Source organism: Felis catus, chromosome C2 (genome assembly GCF_018350175.1).
Source record: "Felis catus isolate Fca126 chromosome C2, F.catus_Fca126_mat1.0, whole genome shotgun sequence".
NCBI lineage: Eukaryota > Metazoa > Chordata > Mammalia > Carnivora > Felidae > Felis > Felis catus.
Window position 1 is genome coordinate 45935775 of NC_058376.1, and position 26015 is coordinate 45961789.

At 38.3% G+C, this 26015-nt stretch overlaps 1 protein-coding gene across 3 annotated transcripts in view; it reads left to right on the forward strand.

Moving 5' to 3' along the window:
- Positions 1 to 26015, forward strand: part of CRYBG3 (crystallin beta-gamma domain containing 3) — a 130232-nt gene that overhangs the window by 73591 nt on the left and 30626 nt on the right. For all 3 annotated transcript variants that reach the window (XM_023238882.2, XM_023238885.2, XM_023238883.2), the window contains 4 exons: positions 16097 to 16239; positions 16351 to 16477; positions 17370 to 17402; positions 23005 to 23114. In XM_023238882.2, coding sequence (XP_023094650.2) covers positions 16097 to 16239; positions 16351 to 16477; positions 17370 to 17402; positions 23005 to 23114 — 413 coding nt within the window. The remainder of the gene's footprint in view (positions 1 to 16096; positions 16240 to 16350; positions 16478 to 17369; positions 17403 to 23004; positions 23115 to 26015) is intronic.

Consider the following 26015-nt stretch of genomic DNA (forward strand, 5'->3'; position numbering starts at 1 on the left):
AGAAGATGGAAAGAGGACAGCGATGCCACTTAAGAGGCTCCTGTGGCCCTTGGCCGGGTCTCTGAGAATAGCAGACAGAGTAGGAAGGACACAAACTCAATCCATATGAGGAAATTTGTTTGTGAATCCACAAGCATATGGCAGCAGTCAGTTCTTACACTTGACACTGGATCCTGTGACAGTGGGTCCCTCCTCTGCTCAGCTTCCAGGCTGCATTGTTGTTGCCTGCTTCCCAGTTCACTCTTGCACAGCCCACACAGTAGGATTTGTGCAAATCATTGCTCAAGTAAAGTACATAACATCATAACACAGTTATTTCTTAATGAAAGGTCACAAATACAGCACATGTACACATGTCTGTATTTGTCTTTTTATGTCTTTGTCTCATTTTACTCCAATATGTGACCCATGGCGTTTCAGCTTATCCTTGCTCCCCTATTCCTGCAACCCTAACAGGGAGTAGAGAACAGTTGTAGGGGCAGAAGAAGTAAAAGCAGATATGGAGCATTCCAGAGTTACCAGAGTAAGGGAGGAGAGGGCCATGTAATTAAGAACTGCTATAGACTCTCCTGGAGCTCTTGGGCCTGCTTGGTTAGTTACTGTTAGTACCAGTTCCTTGACCAGGACCCAGATGGGGCTCCTTTCAGCTAATCCTCACATTGTATCCTCACAGCCACTTTGAGCTTGTTTTATACTTACAGGTTACAAGAAACAGGCATGTTCAGCTTCTTCGGGTGGTGAAAATTTGTGTTGTCAGTATAACCAGGATTGCTGGTGTGCCACCCAGTTGTGCATATTTCAGTTGAAAGGCTTGTCCTGGGGACTTTACGGCAAATCACTTACGGAACATTTAAAGGCTTCATTTTATATATTTATGTATATATATATATTTTTTAATATATTTTTATACTTTTATATTTGTATCTGGAAAATGGTTGATCTTTCTCAAGATAGACATGTGTACACATGTATATGCATGTATATTACATGTATATATATAAAATTAGGATTTAGGGGAGCTCAATGATAACAAGTACAGGTATTTTAAGGATAAAGTGTTATATTAATAAAAGAAGGGATGGTGGGGAGCCTGGGTGACTCAGTCGGTTAAGTTCTGACTCTGGCTCAGGTCATGATCTCACAGTTCGTGGGTTTGAGCCCCGCATCGGGCTCTGTGCTGACAGCTCAGAGCCTGGAGCCTGCTTTGGATCCTGTGTCTCCCTCTCTCTCTGTCCCTCCCCTGCTCGCGCTCTGTCTCTCTCTCAAAATAAATAAACATGAAAAAAGAAAAATTTTAAAAAGAAGGGATGGTGACAGTGATGTGAAATAAATTCACCCAACTCTCATTTTTATTTAAGAACCTTGTGAAGGTAATGAAAGTAACACATATTGTCAGGTTCCAAAGGTTTACTGTCAAGAAGGGATTAAAAACACAATTATGGGTTATGAATTATAATAAACATTTCAGGTAAAAAGCCTTTCTCTTTTATCCTGAAGTCTCAAATGAAATTTGATCCATTGATATGAAGTTTTTAATTCCTTGGAAGTTGAGAAGTAAGTAGTAAATGAGAGGTTTTTTTTAATGTATTTTCTTCTGATAGATGCTTTGGTCGTTTTTGACACTGTTTGCTTGTTCATGTAAGGTGAATGTTTATCCTCGAAATCTATTCTTAATTAGATTTATAACGTATTAAAAGCAGGAGAAAATTGATATTGTTTAGACTTACAGAAGTTGCTAACATTTTCCATAGGTCTAAGACTAATCTACAAACAACGAAATAGTAGGGACAGAGGAAGAGAGTTTGGTTCTCTAGCAGTAATGTCGCACAGAGAGTCGTGACACTGAGGCTTCTCTTTTCAGGAAGCAACTTTATTCCTGCCGGCACCCCTCAGTTGGGCTCGTCCTCAAAGAACTGAGCCCCAAATGCCACGTGGCATAGTTTTTAATGTATTTTTTACTTCTTTGTCTCCCATATATGGTAACACACAAACATAGTCTGATTAAGTGGTCTCATGTTACAAGGTCGCGAGGGATGTTGTCAAGTGCACTAATAGCAAGGTTGCCTTGAGTTTTTTGTTGTTGTTTTTTTTTAATCCTTAGGGAGGGGACCCTACCACATTACCCACTCTGATGCTCAGACCCCTCTATTTAGGGTCAAAGAGCGTCGTCTTGGTTTAGAGGTTTAAATTTTTATAACATCATTACATGAGTGGCTTTTTTTTTTTTTTCTTTAATTATGGCCTCAATGAGATTGGAGGCAGACTACAACCAGGGGAGCTAAGCAAGGTTGGATTAAGCAGCCTCCTAAAATTAGGACGATAATTCCCATGAGGATTTTGAATCCCCTGAGAGTTGAAAATCATCCTCCAAATAACTCCCCAGGCTTTCAGTCGTTCTAGGTCTGGACTGGGACACGAGAAACCTTTTTCATTTGATCCGTGATCTCTTCTTGGACTTTCCTCTCATTACCTATCTGTAGGCAGCAGTTGCTCAAGTTAAATTTTCCATAAACACCTCCCTCAGAAGCAAGCATGTAATCTAAGGCCAAGCAATTTTGATAGATGGCATTGCACATTTTGGTTTGTTGCTTGGCTAGTAAGTTAAGAGCTCTGGCAGTTTCATTGTTACAATTTTTACAACTGCTTGCAGTCTAATTATGCGGTTTAGCATGTAAATAGGAGTGTAGTAGCCGCAATACCCATCCTCTGCCCAGGTGGCAGGGCCATGATCATGGATTATATGCTCCAGAGGCCATTTATTATCTTTGTGAGTATTCATTTGTAAGGCACGCTGCTTTCTTTGAGTCTCCCTGTCCCCATATACTTGGAATCCCAAATACTTCTCTCTAGCAAGTGGGAGAGGAAGAAAGATGGATGAGTAGTTTCCAGCACATATGACCCTGACCAGACTGAGGGAAGTAGTATATAGGCTGTCTTTGCACATATCTAGCATAGTCCACCTGGGACTCGCCTTTGATGCCTGTGTTGACATTGTCTCAGGCCTCTCAGAGATGGGAGAAGTTAGACAAAGGGTGGGGATCTGGCTCAAGGTGACCTGAGGTCCCTCACCATTGGGTTTTTCGGACAGTTGAGTTATAAAATCTTTGGCATAGGCATGCTAAGTTTTTAACAGATGACAATGAACTTTTCTCCACTAGGCAAGACAGTTTTTTTTCCAGTAACTGAGCTTTTAAGAAGCCAAACCCCAATAGTAGGACTGGGGTATTTTGTTTTACTATAAGGTTTGTGGGGATCTAATTTTTAGTCTCTTAAGGCCATTGTTTCCCCATGTAGGTACCAGCGAAATAGTCTATTCCCAAAAGGAAGGTGAGTGTTAACAAAAACCTCTCATCACATTTTTAGCCAGCCGAGGCAGCCTCTGCCAACCTATGGAAAAGAGTAGAGCAGGAATCACAATGGTAGTGGGAAACAAGGTGTGATAGTGCATCACAGTAAGGAAACATATAGAAAATAAAGACAGTCTTTTGGACTTAAGGACATCGATTCCTCAAGCTTCTGCCATGCATGGATTAGTCAGCTTCTGGAGTGACTAAAGCAGGGCTGCAGTTTCTTGGAGCCTCTGGAGTTGCATATTGCTTCTTCCATATGGTCAGCTTGTACAGCATTGATAGATCAGGAATGCATTCCCAGTTTCAAGATGCCAGCTTCACTCTGCTGTGATGAATCCAGGGACCCACTTCGGCTACCTTTACTGTAGTAGGGGTGGACAAAGTGACAGTGAATGCTCCCCTCCAGAGAGGCTTTAGGGGTTGGACATTTTACTACTTTATCCATATTGCATTTCCTGGTTTAAAGGGGTGAGCATCTGTAGGCAGATTCACAGGTAATCGTTCCCTGACCCAGTGGTGAAAGGTGGTTAGGGTAAAGCCAAGGGCCCGTATCTGTTGTTTTAGGATTAGATTGTCTATCTCATTTAGATCCCCTGCTTATGCCCTTGATAATGGGGACAGGGTGCCCATAAAGGATTTTATAAGGGGAGAACCCCATCTGCTTTTTTAGCCTCCCACTTGCAGCTGCAGTCTTTCCCTGAAGGTCCCTTATCTCTCCCTGCCTAATGTTAACCCTTCCCCTATTTATTTCTCCCCTGGCATAGGGCCTGTAACTACTGTTAAGGAACAGGGATGATGACCGTTCTGGCTTCTTCAAGCTAAGGGACGGTATAGGGGTACAGCAGTTAGTCTACCCAAGGGTTGGTCGAATGGACCACAGTATGGTTTTACAGGAAGGCTGGCAGGTATGAGGTGGCATAAACATTAGTAGACATAAAGAGAAAAACACAAAGTAAAGATTATATTGACCAATAAGATGGCGTCTTAAGATAATGTCTACAGTTTCCAAACCTGTCAAATAATCTAGGAGAGACCCTGACTTTGTAAACAACATATGTCAGGGAATCTCTCATAACCCAAGTGATGGAGAAGCAGGAGCAGTAAGTAATCAATGGTGGCTCTATTTTTAAGAGTTTGGCATGTAATCCTTGTGAGGTGTTAGAGTTTTGCTGAGTATAAGCAGACAGTCTGCTTTATTTTGATGTGTAAAACTTTTTTAAGAGCCAGGAGTTCTATTAGAGAAAGAGTCAAGGCAGCCATTTACCATTATTAATTTGTAAATATTTAGGTAAGCCAAACCTGGGTATTATTTTATAAAGCAGAATTTTTATTACTTTTTGTGCCTTTTTTTGTCTTGTAGGAGAAGGCCTCTATCCAATTAATAAAAGTATTAACCCATACAAACAGATGGTGGATTTTTTTTTTTTTTTTTTTTTTTTTTTGACCTTGGCATCTGAGTGAGACCTAATTGTTAATCTTTCCTGGATAGTCTCCAGTTCCTTGACTGTCTGGGAAAGCAAGTTTGTGGTTGAAAGGATTGTTTCTAAGACGTACTTCACAGCCTGATACTACTTGGAGAACTGTCCTTGACAAATTTTTTCTAGTAAACATCTTTGGGCCATTTGATAAGTTTTGTCCCTCCCTAAATAGAAGCCCTGCTGCTGTGTTTTAATCATCTTTTAGCTCTGTGAGCTTGGTAATAGTAATTGCCCTGCTTGTTTGTAACCATTCCAAGGGCTAGAGACAGTGTTTAGGAGTTAGACCCCAGTTTATTTATTTATTTTTTGGAGAGAGTAGGTGTGATTGAGTCTCCTTTAATAATTGATTTAGCAGCAAACTATTTTCCTGAACCCTTTAATATCCAGTTATTTCCAAAACACATATAATATCCAGTAATTTCCAAAAACACATAATTGTTTATCTGTCCTGGAGTTAGTAGCACCATAGTCTCTAATTTAGTTACAATGTTCCTTTCTAGCAAAGGAGTAAGGCTCTCTGGCATTATCAGTAAAGAATGAGAAAAAAGTAGGTTTCCTCATATACATCCCAGGGTCTGAGAGAAAAATTTAGTTTTTCAAAGATGCCTCTAGTTGTCGTGCTGTGTTTGGATAGTTGGCCTGGAGTGGAAAGGAGGACAGAAAGGGTAGCTCTGGTGTTAAGCAGAAAATTAGTTTTCCTTCCATATTTAGAGTTACCTGAGGTTCTGGGTTTCTGATAAACAGTTGGTTTAGGGGAGCCACCGTGAAGAGCCCCAGGCCCCGGTTAGTCCCTTCCAGGGACATTGGTTATCTGAACCCTCACAGATAGAGGTCCCTGAGGGGTGTTCAGCTCTCCAGTGATTGTCTCCACATAGGGGCATGGCTAATGGGGTGTTCATTTTGGTTGTCCCCTCTGAGGACCTTCTCCTTTTTGTGCTCTGAATGGCCATATAAATGGCACTTGGTGCCAGGACCTCAGGAAGTCTGGTCTGACATAGTACGTAAGGCCACAATTAAGGCCTCAGATTTTTTTTTTAAGCTTCCTTTTCTGTTTTGTTTGTAATACCCAATTGGCAGCTTATAAGAGCTCCTCCAGAGTCCCTTCAAGGCCAACAGCCAATTTTTGCATTTTTCTCTGAATATCTAGGGCTGACTGAGTGACAAATTTGTTCTATAAAGTTATCTCAGCCTTAGGGGTGTCAGGGGAGATAGCCGTATATTTAATGAGAGCCTCCCTCAACCTCTCCAGGAAGGCCGTTGAGCTCTCATTTTGTGTTTGTAAGATAGTGGCTAATTTAGCATAATTTAAGGGTTAAATCTTATATTTCCTTAATTTTTTTTAAAACATCTGTCTCATTAAGAGTCTGACTTAACAAAATTATTATATCTTAATTTTTTTAAGGCCCAAAAACAATGAACATAGGGGTATTCTCCCCATTTCCTTCACATTTGAAAACACCTCCTATTGTAGGATAGTATTGTTATTGATATGTTCCTCTGGGGGCCAGGTTCTCTCTTCCAATTTGTATGGGAGCCAAGCCTTTATGCAAAGAAATGAATCATAATGCATTCCAATGGAGTAATGGCCTTGGATGGGGAATTACCCATTTATAGGAAAAAGGAAGAAAGTTGTCCCTTATCTCAATTTCCTATAGCCTGCCAGGAGAAACCTCACCTCCTGGCCCCTTGTTTCGGCTGGCTATGCGATTGGCAGCCAAAAGCCCTGTCAGTCTCTGAGTTGCTGGGAGTAGTCATTCTTAACCAGGCTTGACTCTACCTCTGAGAGCTGGCCTGGTCTTTCCTGTTTTTTGTTTTGTTTTGTTGTTTTGGCCCCTCTATTTCCTGCCTGTAGGACCTTGGGGGTATGTTGGAGGTATGGACTGTGACCAAGCAATATTTTCTTGGTTGTTGTAGGATGCACTAATTTTATTTTGGCCCAGCAGTAACTTACATATCAATCATTGGCCATTGAGGGAAGGGGTTAAAGAGCCAAAGTCAAGGTCTATTTCCCTGCCTTTCTCAACAATGCCCACATAAATGTTTCAGCCATGTGGATATCCATTTTTGGCATACAACGGGCTAAGTTTAGTAAAATGGCTCCCATGTATCTTAGTAAAAGCCCTTCATTTATCATCCATCCCTCACACGGCAAAGGCGTCCATTCCTCTGCTGAACAGGAATAACACAAATGTGGAGGATTTGGAGGCTGGCACCAGAGTATTGCCATCATTTTCCCAGCCTTTGGATCAAACGAGGAGGAATTTTAATCTTAACCCCGTGTACTTTTAAAATCCATTTATTTTAACCTTGGTCCTTCCTGATCACACATTAAATGTCTTTTTAAAGATTTTTCTTCACAAACCTTTTACAACCTTTCTTTGCATTTAGATTTTGTCCCAAGCCATTTCTCTCCAAATAACCAGTCTCATTTAGGACAAAATTACTTTCTTTTACCTTCAAAAAAATACATATTTCTATTTCTTACATTTTTTTATATTTCCTACTTCTCTACATACAGAGTTGCTTTTCTAATTTTTATCAGTTTTAACTACATGTAGCAGAATTTTAACTCTTAGAAACCTTAGTCTCCAGTGAAAACTAAGTAGTAACCAATTACAAACAATGTTACATCAGAATTTTTTTTTAGATGGCAAACTTATGAATACATTAAGCACAAAGCATGTTTTTTTTTTTAACAATTCCAAATACCCTTAGTTTTTTGCAACAAGTGAGAAGCACAAACCTACTCTCTTGTTAGATATCTAATGAATTAAATCTCAATTTATCATGCGAGCAAAACTTTAACATTTTAGGTTACCAAAGACTTTGAAAGCCATGAAAACTTTGAGACAGACAAAATTAACCATCACTTTAAGTCATCCTTTTTTTAGCAAATTAGAACAGAGATAACATGAACCTATTTGATCTTCAGCAAATCTAGGTTGAATAAAAGTTTGTTTGTGTGTGTGTGTGTTCAATGTTGATAAACACTGTCTTAAACTAACAAACTTAAATTAGCTTAAACACTGAATACGTTTTACCTGGGTCCGTGAAACACAGTTTTTTCCTTTCCCCATGGTTAATCTTTACCTGGAACATTGGTGGGGAAATCTGACGTGGAAATCTTTGATCCTGGACATTTGGGTGGGAGGAGGAGCTGATGGTGCCAGAGGCATTGAGGAGCCAGTTATGCAGGCCACCCCCCAAGTGGTGTAGAAACAGGAGGGGTGGGGGGTGGGGAACGCAGAAAAGACAAGGTGCCAGCGGAAGGCAGAGAAAGACAATTCGCAGTTTTAAATCTTGTCAGCTTGGACAGAGGAGCAGGCACCAGTTTCTTTTGTTTTCCACCAGTGGACTTAGGCAGTAAATGTCAGTCCAGAGAAGGCAAGGAATTTCCCTGAAACAAAAGGAGTTTTGGGAGCTGCTTGGGAATATTCCTTAAAGTCCCTGTTCTGATATAGAATAACCAGAGACACTTGGCTCTAATTATCATACTCATTGATCCAGGAAATAGAGAAAAGTCCCCAGACACAGTCACATGGCAACTCCAACCTGCCACCCAGCGCCCAGTGCCTTAGAGTTGCAGCTTTGTTCCTTGTCCCTTGTGGAATTACTAGTGTGACTCTGGGAGGTGATCAGGCTCCCCTTCTGCCTCTTGCAGGTCTACCAAAACGAACCCAGGTTTTTACCAGTCTGATGGGTGCTCCCTTAGCTGGTTCCTGAGCCTCATGGGTTCCATTAGCGCACACAGGGTCCTCTCCCCAGCACGCCAGGAGGGCTAGTCTCCTTTGGATCAAGTGCTCTGCTGGCTCCAGCCTCTGCTGGTGCCCCGATGGTTCGCATTCCCAGTGGCAAAGGAGGTGGCAACTCACCGACTCTGAATCCTGGACGAGCCCCCAAGTGATGTAGCAGGATTCTTGCACAGAGAGTCATGAAACCGAGGCTTTTCTTTTCAGGAAGCAACTTTATTCCTGCTGGCACTGCTCAGTTGGGTTTGTACCCAAAGAACTGAGCCCCAAATGCCATATGGCACAGGTTCTTATATATTTTTTATTTCTTTATCTCCCATATATGGTGACACACAAACTTACTCTGATTAAGTGGTCTTATGTTACAGGGTGGGGATGGAGGTTGTCAAGTATACAAATAACAAGGTTGCCTTGAGGTGTTTTTTTCTTTTTTTTTTTTCTTCTTTCTTTGGAAGAGGACCCTACCACAGTTCTTTTTAAAAATAACGTATTCTGGGGTTCTTGGGTGGCTCAGTCAGTTAAGCATCTGACTTCGGCTCAGGTCATGATCTCATGGTTTGTGAGTTTGAGCCCTGTGTCAGGCTCTGTACTGACAGCTCAGAGCCTGGAGCCTGCTTCAGATTCTGTGTCTTCCTCTCTCTCTGCACCTCCCTGCGCACACTGTCTCCCTCTTTCCCAAAAATAATAAACATTAAAAAAAAGAGTTAAAAAATAATGTATTCTGTATTTTCCAATTAAAAAGTATATCTGTTACAAAGTTTTGTAAAAAAGGTAGGTTAAAATTATCCAATTTCTCTGGACCCAACCACTCTTGAGTTTTTTTCCTACTAGTCTTCTTTTATGAAAAGTTGGGGGGGGGGGTTGCATGCTTATCATCTTATCAGTTTTATAAGTGAGAGGTTTTGTCCTATTCTTTCATCCTGACAGTGATTAAGGTGAGTAGATATAGATTTTGACTTAAATTCAGTCTCTGCCCCTCAGTAGCTGTGTTACTTCAAGCAAATTACTCCCCTTCCTTAGCTGGAAAATGAGAATGATGGTAATATAATCTCATGTGGTAGCTCTTTTGGAAATAAAACACATAAAGCTCTTGGCCAGTAGTAAGTATAATGCATCAGGTGGTAGGTAGATGTATAAAGATTTATGCTTATGCGTCGTTTGGGTATTTGCACTATTTACAACTTTTTGGTATTACAAAAAAAAATTCATCTTTGAATATAAATTCCCCATCATTTAGTTTCAGGAAACTTTTGCTAGCTAAAAAAAAGACATTACCAAAAATATCAGAGAGTTAAACAATATCACTCTTCTAAAATGTATTTGTAAATTATTTTCAACTTTCGGTCATGCCATCATTACATCGTGGTTTTCTTCACCAAGGTTTTTAGGGTCTCGGCCAACATGGCAGAGAAGTAGGAGGATCCGTACTTCCCGTGGCTTGCCAACAAAGAAGTGCAAAAGCCAAAAGACTATGAACACCAGAGCCTAGGAGGAAAAGAGACTGAATCTAGTAGGAAGAAAATGGGGAAGCTTGAAAGAAGATAGGGCTACTCCAAGGAACAAATCAAAGCACACCTAGTGGAGGATCGAAAATATCACTACGAGTAGGGTAATAAAATAACCAAACACAACAACAGAGAGCAAGTAACAATCTCCGAAAAAACAACTCCTGAAGGGACAGGCCCTGGACAGTGTATGACCCTCTTTTAATATAGCAGTGCTCACAGGTGCAAAGACCACAACAAGCTTTTAAAATGCATAAGGGACAGAAAACTAGCCAAAATGATGAAACGCAAGAATTCTCCTCAAAACAAATCCCAAGAAGTAGCAACAGCTAACGAATTGATCAAAACCTATTTAACCAATATAACTGAACAAGAATTTAGAATAATAGTCATAAAATTAATTGCTGGGTTGAAAAAAGCATAGAGACAGCAGAGAATCTATTGCTACAGAGATCGAGGGACTAAAAAATAGTCATGATGAATTAAAAAATGTTATAAATGAGATGGAAAATAAAATGGAAGTGGCCACAGCATGGATTGAAGAGGCAGAGGGGAGAACAGATAAAGTAAAAGATAAAATTATGGAAAAAGAGGAAGCTGAGAAAAAGATTAAAAAATCCAGGAGTATGAGGAAAGAATTAGAATTCGAGAGAACTAAGTGATGCAATCAAATGGAACAATATCCATATCATAGGAATTCCAGAAGTAGAGAGAAGGGGGCTGAAGGTATACTTGAACAAATCATAGCTGAGAACTTCACTGATCTGGGAAAGGAAACAGGCATTGAAATCCAAGAGGTACAAAGAACTCCCTTCAGACGTAACTTGAATCGATCTTCTGCACGATATATCATAGTGAAACTGGCAAAATACAAGGATAAAGAGAGAATTCTGAAAGCAGCTAGGGATCAAAGGGCCTTAACATACAAAGGTAGACACATGAGGATAGTAGCAGACCTATTTACTGAAACTTGGTAGGGCAGAAAGGAATGGCAGGAAATCTTCAATGTGATGAACAGAAAAAAAAAAAATGCAACCAAGAATCCTTTACCCAGCAAGTCTGTCATTCAGAATAGAAGGACAGAATAGAAGGACAGATAAAGGTTTTCCCAAACAAACAAAAACTGAAGGAATTCATCACCACTAGACTAGCCCTACAAGAGATCCTAAGGGGGATTCTGTGAGTGAAATGTTGCAAGGACCACAAAGTACCAGAGATACCACTACAAGCATGAAACCTACAGATATCACAATGACTCTAAACCCATATCTTTCAATAATAACACTGAATGTAAATGGACTAAATGCTCCAACCAAAAGACATAGGGTATCAGAATGTATAAAAAACAAGACCCATCTATTTTCTGTCTACAAGAGACTCATTTTAGACCTGAGGACACCTTCAGATTGAAAGTGAGGGGGTGGAGAGCTATCTATCATGCTACTAGAAGTTAAAAGAAAGCTGGAGTAACCATACTTATATCAGACAACCTAGACATTAATTTAAAGGCTGTAACAAGAGATGAAGAAGGGCATTATATAAAAATTATGGGGTCTATCCATCAGAAAAAGCTAACAGTTATAAATGTCTATGCACCGAATTCGGTACCACCAAATACATAAAACAATCACAAACATAAGCAACCTTATTGATAAGAATGTGGCAATTGCAGGGGACTTTAATACTCCACTTACAGCAATGGGATAGATCGTCTAGACAGAGAATCAATAAAGAAACAAGGGCCCCAAATGATACATTGGATCAGATAGACTTGAATGAAAATACAAAAATCCAAATGCTTTGGGATGCAGAGAAGGCAGTTCTGAGAGGAAAATACACTGCAATCCAGGCCTATCTCAAGAAACAAGAAAAATTCCAAATACAAAATCTAACAGCACATCTAAAGGAACTAGAAGCGGAACAGCAAAGACACCCCAAACCCAGCAGAAGAAGAGAAATAATAAAGATCACGGCAGAAATAATATAGAATCTAAAAAAACAGAGCAGATAAGTGAAATCAACAGTTGGCTTCTTGAAAAAATAAAATTGATAAACCTCTAGCCAGGCTTCTCAAAAAGAAGAGGGAGAGGACCCAAATAGATAAAATCATGAATGAAAATGGAATAATTACAACCAATCCATCAGAAATACAAGCAATTATCAGGGAATACTATGAAAAATTATATGCCAACAGACTGGACAACCTGAAAGAGATGGACAAATTCCTAAACACCCACACACTTCCAAAACTCAAACAGGAAGAAATAGAAAACTTGAACATACCCATAACCAGCGAGAAATTGAATCAGTTATCAAAAATTTCCCAACACATAAGAGTCCAGGACTAGATGGCTTCCCTGGGGAATACTACCAGACATTTAAAGCAGAGATAATACCTAGCCTTCTCAAGCTGTTCCAAAAAATAGAAAGGGAAGGAAAACTTCCAGACTCATTCCATGAAGCCAGCATTACTTTGATTCCCAAACCAGACAGAGACCCAGCAATAAAAGAGCACTATAGGCCAATATCCCTGATGAATGTGGATGCAAAAATTTTCAATAAGATACTAGCATATTGAATTCAATAGGATATAAAAAGAATTATTTACCATGATCAAGTGGGATTCATTCCTGGGCTGCAGGGCTGGTTCATCATTGGCAAATCAGTCAATGTGATACATCACATTAATAAAAGAAAAGATAAGAACCATATGATCCTGTCAATTGATGCAGAAAGCATTTGACAAAATACAGCATCCTTTCCTAATAAAGACCCTCGAGAGAGTCAAGATAGAAGGAACATACTGGAACATCGAAAAGCCATTTATGAAAAGCCCACAGCTAATTATCATCCTCAGTGGGGAAAAACTGAGAGCTTTCCCCCTGAGGTCAGGAACACGACAGGGATGTCCACTCTCACCGCTGTTGTTTAACATAGTGTTGGAAGTTCTAACTTCAGCAATCAGACAACAAAAAGAAATCAAAGGCATCAAAATTGGCAAAGATGAAGTCAAGCTTTCCCTTTTTGCAGATGACATGATACTATACATGGAAAACCCGATAGACTCCCCCAAAAGTCTGCTAGAGCTGATACATGAATTCAATAAAATCGCAGGATACAAAATTAATGTACAGAAATCAGTTGCATTCTTATAAACTAATAATGAAGCAACAGAAAGACAAATAAAGGAACTGATCCCATTCACACTTGCACCAAGGATCATAAAAGATCTCGGAATAAACCTAACCGAAGATGTAAAAGATCTGTATGCTAAAAACTATAGAAAGCTTATGAAGGAAATTGAAGAAGATACAAAGAAATGGAAAAACATTCCGTGCTCATGGATTGGAAGAATAAGTATTGTTAAAATGTTAATACTTCCCAAAGCAATCTACACATTTAATGCAATCCCAGTCAAAATTGCACCAGCATTCTTCTCGAAGCTAGAACAAGCAATCCTAAAATTTGTATGGAACCACAAAAGACCCCGAATAGCCAAAGTAATATTGAAGAAGAAGACCAAAACGGGAGGCATCACAACCCCACACTTTAGCTTCTACTAGAAAGCTGTAATAATCAAGACACCATGGTATTGGCACAAAAACAGACACATAGAACAATGGAATAGAATAGAAACCCCAGAACTAGACCCACAAACGTATGGCCAACTAATCTTTGACAAAGCAGGAAAGAATATCCAATGGAAAAAAGACAGTCTCTTCAACAAATGGTGCTGGGAGAACTGGACAGCAACATGCAAAAGGTTAAATCTAGACCACTTTCTCACACCATTCGCAAAAATAAACTCAAAATGGATAAAGGACCTGAATGTGAGACAGGAAACCATCAAAACCCTAGAGGAGAAAGCAGGAAAAAACCTCTCTGACCTCAGCCACAGCGATTTCTTACTCGACACATCCCCAAAAGCAAGGGAATTAAAAGCAAAGATGAACTCTTGGGACCTCATCAAGATAAAAAGCTTCTGCACAGCAAAGGAAACAACAAAATAAAAGGCAACCAACAGAATGGGAAAAGATATTTGCAAATGACATATCGGACAAAGGGCTAGTGTCCAAAATCTATAAAGAGCTTACCAAACTCCACACCTGAAAAACAAATAATCCAGTAAAGAAATGGGCAGAAAACATGAATAGACACTTCTCTAAAGAAGATATCCAGATGGCCAACAGGCACATTGAAAAGAAGCCCAACATCACTCCTCATGAGGGAAATATAAATCAAAACCACACTCAGCTACCACCTCACGCCAGTCAGAGTGGCTAAAATGAACAAATCAGGAGACTATAGGTGCTGGCGAGGACATGGAGAAATGGGAACCCTCTTGTGCTGTTGGTGGGAATGTAAACTGGTACAGCCACTCTGGAAAACGGTGTGGAGGTTCCTCAAAAAATTAAAAATAGAAATACCCTATGACCCAGCAATAGCACTGCTAGGAATTTGCCCAAGGGATACAGGAGTGCTGATGCATAGGGGCACTTGCACCCCAATGTTTATAGCAGCACTTTCAACAATAGCCAAATTATAGAAAGAGACTAAATCTCCATCAACTGATGAATGGATAAAGAAGATGTGGTTTATATGTACAATGGAATACTACTTGGCAATGAGAAAAAATGAAATCTGGCTTTTTGTAGCAATGTGGATGGAAGTGGAGAGTATTATGCTAAGTTAAATAAGTCAGGCAGAGAAAGACAAATACCATTTGTTTCACTCTTATGTAGATCCTGAGAAACTTAATCGAGGGCGGAGGGGAAGGGAAGAGGGGAAAAAAAAGAAGTTACAGAGGGAAGGAGGCAAATGATAAGAGACACTTGAATACTGAGAACAAACTGAGGGTTGATGGGTGGTGGGGGAGAGGGGAAAGTGGGTGATGGGCATTGAGTAGGGCACCTGTTGGGATGAGCACTGGGTGTTGTATGGAAACCAATTTGACAATAAATTATATATATAAATTAATAAATAAAAATATTACAGAAAATAGTTTCTTTTAGTATTAAGTGCCAGAGGCTCCATAAATAAATAAATAAATAAATAAATAAATTTCTAAAATTGCTATCCAATTTATATGTATATTTTTTACATTTATCCATTTTTTGAGAAACAGAGACAACAAGCAGGTAAGGGGCAGAGAGAGGGAGACACAGAATCAGAAGCAGGCTCCAGGCTCTGAGTTGTCAGCACAGAGCCCAACGTGGGGCTTGACCTCAAGAACAACAAGATTATGACCAGGGCCAAAGTCAGATGTGTAACCAAGTGAGCCACCCAGGTGCCCCCATCCAATTTATTTTTTTACCAGGAATGTTTCCAGATAAAACTGGATTTTTACAACCTCCTTATTTTAAAAAATGAAAATTGTATCTAAGGATTTTAATTTGAATTTCTTAATTTTTACTGGTGAAATTGGACTTTTGCATATTTGTTTTTAATGCCAGTCTTTTTTGTGAATTGTCTGTGTCCTTCGTGGATTTATTAACTTGGATCTTAAAATTTTTCTGATATTTTTGTTGTAAATATATTATGTATAAAAACTTCAAAATTTTCCTCTCATTTTAACTTTTTTAATCTATGGTCAAGGAAATTTCATTTTTTCTTTTACATTTAAGCTTATAAAATCCTCTCCCACAAAATGCCCACTGTACATTTTGTATTTACTCTTGGCTCCATGTTGTGGCTTCACTTTTGAGGCACAAGTGAAACTTTGGTTTCCTTTATAAGTAGTGTAACATATAATAGCCTGTAAGTCCCAGCCATTTACCAACTCTTGATTAATTTCCACTTATATAACAATGTTGATTTCCTGGTAAAGTAAATTGGGATTTATTTTTTTCTTTAAGCTTTAAAAGTACTAACTATCAAAATTGTTTCCAGTCACATTTAAAATTCCTCCTGGAGTTATGTGTGTGAAATCCCAAGTATGAAAATTGTGCAAAGGTACAACAATCTATAGAACAAAATCCTTATGCTCTCTTTAACTTTCTTCTTCCTCTTTTTAGAATTTTATAGAATCCTCTATCACACTATTTGAATCTGACCTAGAAAGTGGGAAGTTTATTGACATTACAAATCAGGAAATTTCTGACTTGGAAGAAATCGGCTTTGGCAGTGAAACCAGATCCATTCACGTTAAAAGTGGCGTGTAAGTTTTCTCCCATTCTGAGAACTTTGAGAGGTTCTTTGGTTTTAAAATTGTTGGTTTGTTTGCTCGATTCTGTATCATCTCTGTTCTTTTTCTTTTTTTTCCTGCTAGATGGGTTGCCTACCAGCAGAAGTTCTTTTGTGGAGAACAGTACATTTTAGAGAAAGGAAAATACAAATGCTTTTTTGACTGGGGAGGATCAAATAATATAATCATGTCCATACGACCTATCCAACTGGTGAGTCAGCTATGACCATAACCAATTCTAGAGCATGTAACAGTGTACAGCTGAACATGTAGAACAGGCTTTTTAAACATGAAACTGCTGGATTATGTTATGTGAATATACAGAGAAAACGAAATAGCATATTAATTGCTTTAGATTCTTTAGGGAGCTGATAGTAGGTGGTATCAACACATCAATGAGATGCCTGTAATTTGATCACTTCATTCATTTAACAGTATTTATTTGGTGCTTCATATGCCAGACACTACTGATCACTGGAGATAAAAGATGAATAGGATCGCCCTGATGGGTCTCAGTCTCTTTGAGGAGATTGATATATAGATGACTGATTGTAGTGTGATGAGTGAGGAGGTGAGGTGTGTAGGCAGTGCGGGGGAACCTGTGAAGGAGCACTCAGAGCCTGGGAGTTGGGCAGCAGGCCTCTTCTCAAGAAGAGGTTGTGTTGAGTGATATCTTTAGGGTTAAAACCAGTTTAGTCACACGATGATGTGGGGCAGAAAAAGCAGTCCTCAAAGAGGGAATAATCTCATGTACCAAATCATGAAGTTAGGAAAGCGTGTGGTTAGGAAAGAGTGTTCTGTGTGTAACAACACAGAACAAGAAGGGTGCCCATGAAGTAGTGGTGGGAAAGGTAATGACAGGAAGCTCAGACTCTGTTTGATGGACATTGAGGCACATATTTTTTTCCCAGCTACATTACTCAAAAGGAATTAGTAATGAGTACTAAAATCAAGATAATTCAGTTATTTGAAGGTCATAACTAGTTCAAGAAATCTAGTAAATTACTTTTTTTTTCATTTTTCAAATGGTATTTTCAAACTTTCGAAAAGATAAGTAAGATTATATGATTACAATTTTTAAAATGTTTTAATATATGTTTCAGGAACCACTTGGAATAAATGAGCCTCCCCATTTGGTATGTTTGAAAATTTTTTTATTTACTAAAAACATTTGTGCCCTTTGTCTCAATATCTCAATTCTTTGTTTCCCTCAGATAAATTTCTTAGGTCTATATGACAGGACAGTTTATATCGTACTTGGTACCCACAGGCAGAAGAGTGTCCCTCTTTGTTACTGGTTGCATTGGCCTGGACTTACCATATTTCCTTTTGGTTTCTCCTCATAGAGCTTTAACTCTGACCTCTTTGGGGTCATTTTGAATCTCTGCCACTCTTTTCCTATTGCCCGTTCATTTTTCAATGTCATATATATTTTTTTAAGTTTATATATTTATTTTGAGAGAGTGTGCATGTACACATGGTCACATGAGGGAAGGGCAGAGATTGACGGAGAGAGAAATCCCAAGCAGGCCCTGGCACTGCAAGCACAGAGCCTGACACAGGGCTGGATCTCACAAACCATGAGATCATGACCTGACCCGAAATCTAGAGTCTGATGGTTTAACCAACTGAACCACCTAGGTGCCCCCATTCAGTGTCATTCTTATTCAGCACAGTATGTTATCCTGTGTTTGGAGGAGCAAACTTAACGTGGAAAAATGGCTGTCTTGGCATGCTTATTATGTAAATGTATTTCTAATAACCTAAATCACATATTTCCTAAAAGTGCTAGCAAAGTTGCAGCCCTCCTTGTTTATTTCTAGTGTGTTCATGGTTTGAAGGATTGAACAATACTCTGGAGCCTAACGTTTGTTTATGATCCATTGAGGGCTACAAATTATGCTTAATTTGTGCTTGTGATAACTCTGTAAGGTCAAAATTAATCCCAGTTATTGATGAGAAAGCCAAGATTTGGAATTTAAGTGTCATTTCACACAGCTAGAAATAACAAAATAGGCATTTTTTAGTATCTGACTCCACTCAAACCACATTTTCAGGATTTTACATCAGAGTAAGACCTGTGGTATAATCAGTACATCCATAGAAGGGAGAGGGGATAAGAGACATTGCTTCCTTCCTCTGTCTCACTTTAAATAACAGATTTGAGAAAAGAAGCCAATTGAGTGATTAAGCTTAAATACTGGACATTTGCTGGCTTTAGATGAAGCTAAGTCTTTTTCTCTGAGTGTGTATATTTTTCATGTTCTTGCCAGTGTTTCTGTATTTCAAGTCAACTTCATTGTAACCATGTTTCTGTTCACAGTATGTTTTCAGGTTTTCTTATTTTCTGATTAGTTCAAGTCCTATTGGGAACATTTCCTTTTTGAATATAATTGAGTTGTTGATTCAGAGACACTTCCTGCCAGATCTGTATTTTGAATCTTTGAAAACTCCAACAGCAGACTTTTAAAGCACTTGTACAGGAATCAACATGAGTAGTTAAAGAGTTAAACAGAGATAATTCCAAACTGCACATTTTCTAAGTTTTTAAGTGCAGCTAAAAGTCACATTCCTTTAAGTGCTGTTTTTCCCTCCTACATTCCTGTTCTTTTTTATGGACTTCCTTGTTTGGAGCAGATTGCTCCGAGGATTTTCTTTATAGTATTTCCAGTCCAACTTGAAGAGAAAGGAAGCAGCAGGAAACGCCCAGTGAAATGAGCCCCACTTCATATTTCTGGATATGGCTCAGCCATAGCCTTGTGAAATAAGTGTTTCTGACAGGTATATGATAGCTGAGTATTTAGTAACGTGAAGAAGACAAAGCCTCCTTAGTTTACCCAGTATCAAAGCTCTTATTATTTCTATTGGACCACATTTTCAGAATGTTTTGCTTGTTTTTACTTAGGGGAAAGGATCTTGGCTGACACTCTGGTTCCATTCAGTAACTAGAAAGTATTTTCTTCTTCACAAATAGCTGTGATAGTCACATTGACTATTTCAGATGTTATTTTCGCTAAGGAATAAGGAAATGACATCTCAGAGTTGAAGTCAAAGAAGAATTTTTTTTTTCTTTTTTTGTGCTGGTGATTTTAAAGGGAACCTCAAGCAACCTAAGAAGGGAAAAGCCAGAATATGTATGTATACAGAGATAAATACACATCATGAATGTTCCTCTAATAAATATATTAGTTCTGATGTGTTACCATATTATGATGAGATCTGTTTTATTTGAGACCCAGAACACCTCCTTTAATGCAGAAGATTATTATTTTACCTATGGCTGAAGATCAATCACTAAGTCTAATTGCCAACTCAAAATATACAGCATCATTATATAGTTCTTCATAATACCACTGGCATTTAATTTTTTCATTTTTTCCCCAAATAAAAACAGAATATGAATTATGTTCATAATTTCATCACCTCTTTGTCTTAGCAGAACATCAGACATCTCACTAGATTAAATCTTATAAAAGTGAGTTTAGCTTTCAAAGAGGTATAGTCAGGCACCATTCTCTAGAAATTCTAAACAGTTATTCCCTTTGATATAACTGAGGACCTTTTTTTTCTTCCTAGAATCTTTTTCAAGTGCATTTGAAATATTATTGGTAGAAGTTTTGATTTCTTTAAATTTTGAACCTCTGTTCCATTTTATATATGATTCTATCTGAGAAAAAGCAACTCTAGATATTTTCTTGTATTGGATAGTTTGGCCACATTGAATTTTAGAGTGATCACAGCATCTTTAACAGTTGGGGTTACTGTTATCCTGTATGGGGGACAGGAAGGTGACAGCTTTAGGCTAGTAAGATTCAAGGGTACCAGAGGAAAACACTTCTTCATGGTGCTACAACCAGATCATTTTTACAGAATCCAAAGACTAGAAATACTCAGGAAGAGCTAATTATCTAAGTAAAGAAAACCCTTTACGAGTAATCAGGGCAATAAAATTATTGTGTAGTAAACATTTGATGTGAGGAGTACAAAACAGGACAGTAGGAGACAGTGTGATGTAATAGTAGAATAGAAACAAATAGAAACAAGACTGTTCTTTGTTTAATAATGAACATGTTTGTGTAAAGGAGGTCCAAAAGGCTGCACAAGGTCTTATTTAGGTAGGATAAAAGTTTCTCATAAAAATTGTTTTAGCATTGGAATAAATGAAGTTACAATGAAAAATTTATTCTGATAGTGTGAAATAAATTGAGCACAACTTATGTGTTTGGTCAGTAATTAAAATTTTGAGTTCTTAGTTTGTCATATTAAAGACCTATTACATTTATTCACATATATCACAAATGAAAAGTACATAATAAAAAATATTTCTGCAAAAAGTTCATAAAGTAGTGATAGTTTCTGTCTGATAGAGTAGTTCTAAAGAGGTATGATAATGTGTGTGAAAAGGCAGTTTGCACTGCAAAACTGTGGTATGTGGTTTGTTTTTTTTGTTTTTTGTTTTGTTTTGTTTTGTTTTTGCATCCATACAGTTCCGTTTGGGAGGCTGGTAGGGATCGAGCCATACCTAAATGGCACAGGTTTGTTTGAAATAAACTCATCTCTTGTTTATATTTTTGCCTTGATTCTAAGCATCCTATCTGAGTTACTTTGTACATTCTCCATTTATCTGGAAAGGAAACCAAAATAGTGATTTATCCACCTGGCTTTTCCCAGGACTTAATTTTACCAAGGTCCTGTTATTTAATTTCACTAAGAGTAGAAACCACAATTTAATTATAATTAATAATCACAGAATTGGTTTCTGTATGGACCAATCTCAGAACATTATCATGAGAATGTTCTGTTGAGGCATTCATAAGGTCATCAGAGTGAGGCATTACTTTTCTGGGGCTGGACAAATTTTGGGTGAACCATATGACATCTTATTTTGAGAGTAAAAATAAAATAAGTTCAGATTGGCATTAAGCCTGCTTTTTTTTTGTTTGGGCAAAGAACATTCTAACGCATCGAATCAAAAAGGTACTTGATGGCAAGTGTGTGTGTCTATGTGTATTTTAATTAATGCTTCTGCTTATGAAGACAGATTAAACACTAGAGTTGGCTACAACATAGACCATCTGAAATATGTTTACCTTGCACTGTCACTTGTCTGGGATTTCATGGCTTCATGGTGATAAACTGAAGTATAAATCTTAAGCTCAGCAGTATAAAAACTGGGTATTTGCACAGTGAACAAGACAGCCGTGACCTCTGTTTGCATGTGGCTTTTCCAACTCTTATCATGAATTAAGATAATACTTGCATATAGAAAAAATTACTACACATTTTTGGAAGTTAAATTGTGTTATACTTCTCAATCTAATGTTTTTATAAGCCTTTAAGTTAAAACATGTAGCGTATAAACTAACCAAAATGTGTGTTCTTATCAAGGAAATTACCGGCAGTTTCCCCGGACACATAAAATTGTGCTTACATGAGAAATTGTTGCACAGGTCTGTCTCGTTCTGGACTTCATTTTTCTTACTACCCTCTGTATCCACTAGAAGGATCATGATAGAAACTTCCTTAAGGGAGGGAGTAGCTGGTGTTTTAATGCTCCAAATGCAGACTGGTTTCACGATAGGAAGTTATGTTGTGCAAGCCACGGATGGTCCAGGGGAATCCGTTCCCCCACCTCCCTGGTTTTCTCTGGTCTTTGATGTCAGAGCAGAAGAAGACAGTCAAGACACAGTTGCACAGAACTTAGAGGCCATCAGCCTCTAAGAGGGCTCTTGGGAAGATGAAGGAGGCAAACATCAACTGCTCAAAGAAGCCTTGTTCTTGATACAGCGTGAGCAGGAAAAAGGACAATGCTGCCCAGCGCTCATTATGATGCATTTTTAGCTACAATGCGGGCCTGTCAGTGCAGGGTGAACCTGTGGGCTGTGTTATTTCAAGGCTCCCATGTATTTTGAAATATTTATAGGGCTCATTAACTTTTTCTTTCCTATTATGTAGATTCAAGGCCACTAGAGTTGCAGATTATTGTATTTCTGGTCTGAAGGGAATAACTTGGAGATTTCATGGATTTTTCTTGACAAAAAGGACTGAAGTAGAAATGTGTTTATATATTAAACAGTAAGCTGTACATTTAAGATATTCTTAACAGTAAGCAGAAGTCTCTTAGCTAAAATACAAGACATGGATGTCTTTCTTTGTTCACCGTAAATCTTCCAGAAATCTTGTCATTATTTTCTCTGCCATCTGCTCCTGTGTTGTCAGGCCCACGTAGGGGCATGCCTTCATGCTTCAACCTTTTATTAACTGGATCAGCAAGACTTGGGAAGAGAAAAGACTTAATACTAACCACCCCTCATACTAGCTGAAACTGCCTTCGTATTTAACACTACATCGCTTCTTATTTTATGCATGTCATCTCACGACAAGGGATAATGCTTGTTTGACACAATAGACAGGGACCACATTTTAGTGGAAGAAGGATTCTGATTTAATCTTACAGGTAGAATTTTTTTCTGGGACCCTGTGCCCAGAATCTGATGCAAAAGATGGATGAAAATAGTAAATAAATGGTGACATTGCTGGAAATGGGTAAGGAAACAAACAATGGGAGTTTAAAGAGCAGATCACCCTTAACCTCGATTCATTGGTAATAGATAAAATTCTGTCTCATATTTTGCTGAATTTTTTAAATAAATATAGGAAATAAAAGGTTTTCATTTGCTTTTGTGATAATGTCAAACAGTTATTTCCTATTAAATTGTTGTGTTATTGTTCTCCTAGCTCAAAGCATTCAGTAAACCAGGGTTCCAGGGTGAATGTGTAGATTTTACAGAAGAAATCTCTGATTTGACTTCATTCAGGCCATGTTCTTTTAAAGTTCTTCGGGGTTGGTAAGTATGCTTGTTGAGTGCTTTCTACTGTCGTTCAATAACTAAATTTGCTTTAAATTCACAGGGATTTGACTTGTTTATTTTGTATTCACAGTGAATTAAAAACATTCTTTTAGTCATTGGTCAACTGCTAATTAGCCTATAGTAATTTTTCCTAGCTTGTATTATGAACCATTGTGTAATACAGAGAAATGAAATGCTAGTGAGCCAATTTTGGGGAGCATTGTGGTCATTTTATTTTCTCACTGATAACTTAGACTATTTCTTAAATATTTTGAATGCTTGTATGTTTATTGGACAGTATAATAGAATGCTATTTAAAAAACTTTGTTTCTGTCCAGATTAGATATAGTACTCCTAAATTTAAAATATATATATATTTTGTTGAAATTCTTTATCAAATCAACCTTGTTTCACAGATGAGTACTCCTGATTTCAGAGTTAGTGTTCCAAAGATCCCACACCAAATATTAGACCCAGGATTGCTTTAGTCTTTTCTTTTGTTTTTTCTTTTTCTCTTTCTTTCTTTCTTTCTTTCTTTCTTTCTTTCTTTCTTTCTTTCTTTCTTTCTTTCTTTCTTTTTTAGAGAGAGAGAGAGAGCGCAAGTGAGCAGGGGAGGGGCAGAAAGAGAGGAAGAGAGAGAATCCCAATCAGGCCCTGCGCAGTCACCACATAGCCCCATTTAGGGTTCAAACTCACAAACCCAACCATGAGATCATGACCTGAGCCGAAGTCAAGAGTTGGATGCTTAACCACCTGAGCTACACATGTACCCTCCCCTCCCTTTTTTAAAATTTATTTTGAGAGAGAGAGAGAGCGAGTGAGCAGGGAGGGGCAGAGAGAGAGTCAATTCTTTTTGATTTTTTAAATAAAATCAATTTTAATAAATTTAAATCAAATCTAGGGGCACCTGGGTGGTTCAGTCAGTTAAGCATCTGACTCTTGATTTTGGCTTAGGTCCTATTCTCACAGTTCATGAGTTCAAGCCCCACATCAGGCTCCCCACTGACAGTGAGGAGCCTGCTTGGGATTCTCTCTCTCTGCCCCTCTCCCACTCTCTCAAATAAAGAAACTTTAAAAAATAATAAAATAAAAAAATAAATCTTGTGTTCTTTGAGCTACAGCAATATACTAGATTTTTCTCAGATATAAATGAACCATATGTGATTCTCAAGACTAAAACATAATTCCTCCATTTTTTAATTGTAAAATATTCATAAAATACACGTTACCTCTGTAGCCATTTTAAAGTGTGCAATTCAGTGGTAGATCTGTTTCAAGTATTTACCTAATAACTCCTCAGAATCTCTTTGTTCATTTTTTAAGATATCTTGGATTCATCAATTCTCCTTTTCCCTTGAGCCAGTTCTTCCGTTTGAAGAAATTCTGTCTCCTAAGTAGCACCATTCCAGTAACATCTTACTTTTCCATTGTTGACCAGAAATCAGTTATAGCCCAATTGTATGTCCCCAAATCCAGTTTCATATTTTTACTACTTTTCCTTAAATCCCACAGTTGTCCCTCTAATACTAGTCAGGCCAAGTTCAAATGCCTCTTTTATATATATATATATATATATATATATATATATATATATATATATATATATATATAATTTTTCTTTAATATGAAATTTATTGTCCAATTGGTTTCCATACAACCCCCAGTGCTCCTCCCAACAGGAGCTTTCCACAATGACCATCACCCACCCTCCCCTCCCTCCCACTCCCCATCAACCCTCAGTTTGTTCTCAGTATTCAAGAGTCTCTTATGGTTTGGTGCTCTCCCTCTCTAACTTATTTTTTTCCTTCCCCTCCTCCATGGTCTTCTGTTAAGTTTCTCAGGATCCACATATGAGTGAAAACATATGGTATCTGTCTTTCTCTGCCTCACTTTTTTCACTTAGCATAATACTCTCCACTTCCATCCTTGTTGCTACAAATATCCAGATTACATTCTTTCTCACTGCCAAGTAGTATTCCATTGTATATATAAACCACATCTTCTTTATCCCTTCATCAGTTGATGGAGATTTAGTCTCTTTCCATAATTCGGCTATTGTTGAAAGTGCTGCTATAAACATTGGGGTGCAAGTGCCCCTATGCATCAGCAGTCCTGTATCCCCTTGGGCAAATTCCTAGCAGTGCTATTGCTGGGTCATAGGGTATTTCTATTTTTAATTTTTTGAGGAACCTCCACACTGTTTTCCAGAGTGGTTGCACCAGTTTACATTCCCACCAACAATGCAAGAGGGTTCCCATTTCTCCACATCCTCTCCAGCATCTATAGTTTCCTGATTTGTTCATTTTAGCCACTCTGACTGGTGTGAGGTGGTATCTGAGTGTGGTTTTGACTTGTATTTCCCTCATGAGGAGTGATATTGGGCATCTTTTCATGTGCCTGTTGGCCATCTGGATGTCTTCCTTAGAGACATGTCTATTCATGTCTTCTGCCTATTTCTTCACTGGATTATTTGCTTTTTGGGTGTGGAGTTTGGTGAGTTCTTTATAGATTTTGGATACTAGCCCTTTGTCCAATATGTCATTTGCAAATATCTTTTCCCATTCCGTTGGTTGCCTTTTAGTTTTGTTGATTGTTTCCTTTGCAGTGCAGAGGCTTTTTATCTTCACGAGAACCCAATGGTTCATTTTTGCTTTTAATTCCCTTGCCTTTGGGGATGTGTCGAGTAAGAAATCGCTGTGGCTGAGGTCAGAGAGGTTTTTTCCTGCTTTCTCCTCTAGGGTTTTGATGGTTTCCTGTCTCACATTCAGGTCCTTCATCCATTTTGAGTTTACTTTTGTGTGTGGTGTAAGAAGGTGGTCTAGTTTCATTCTTCTGCACGTTGCTGTCCAGTTCTCCCAGCACCATTTGTTAAAGAGACTGTCCTTTTTCCATTGGATA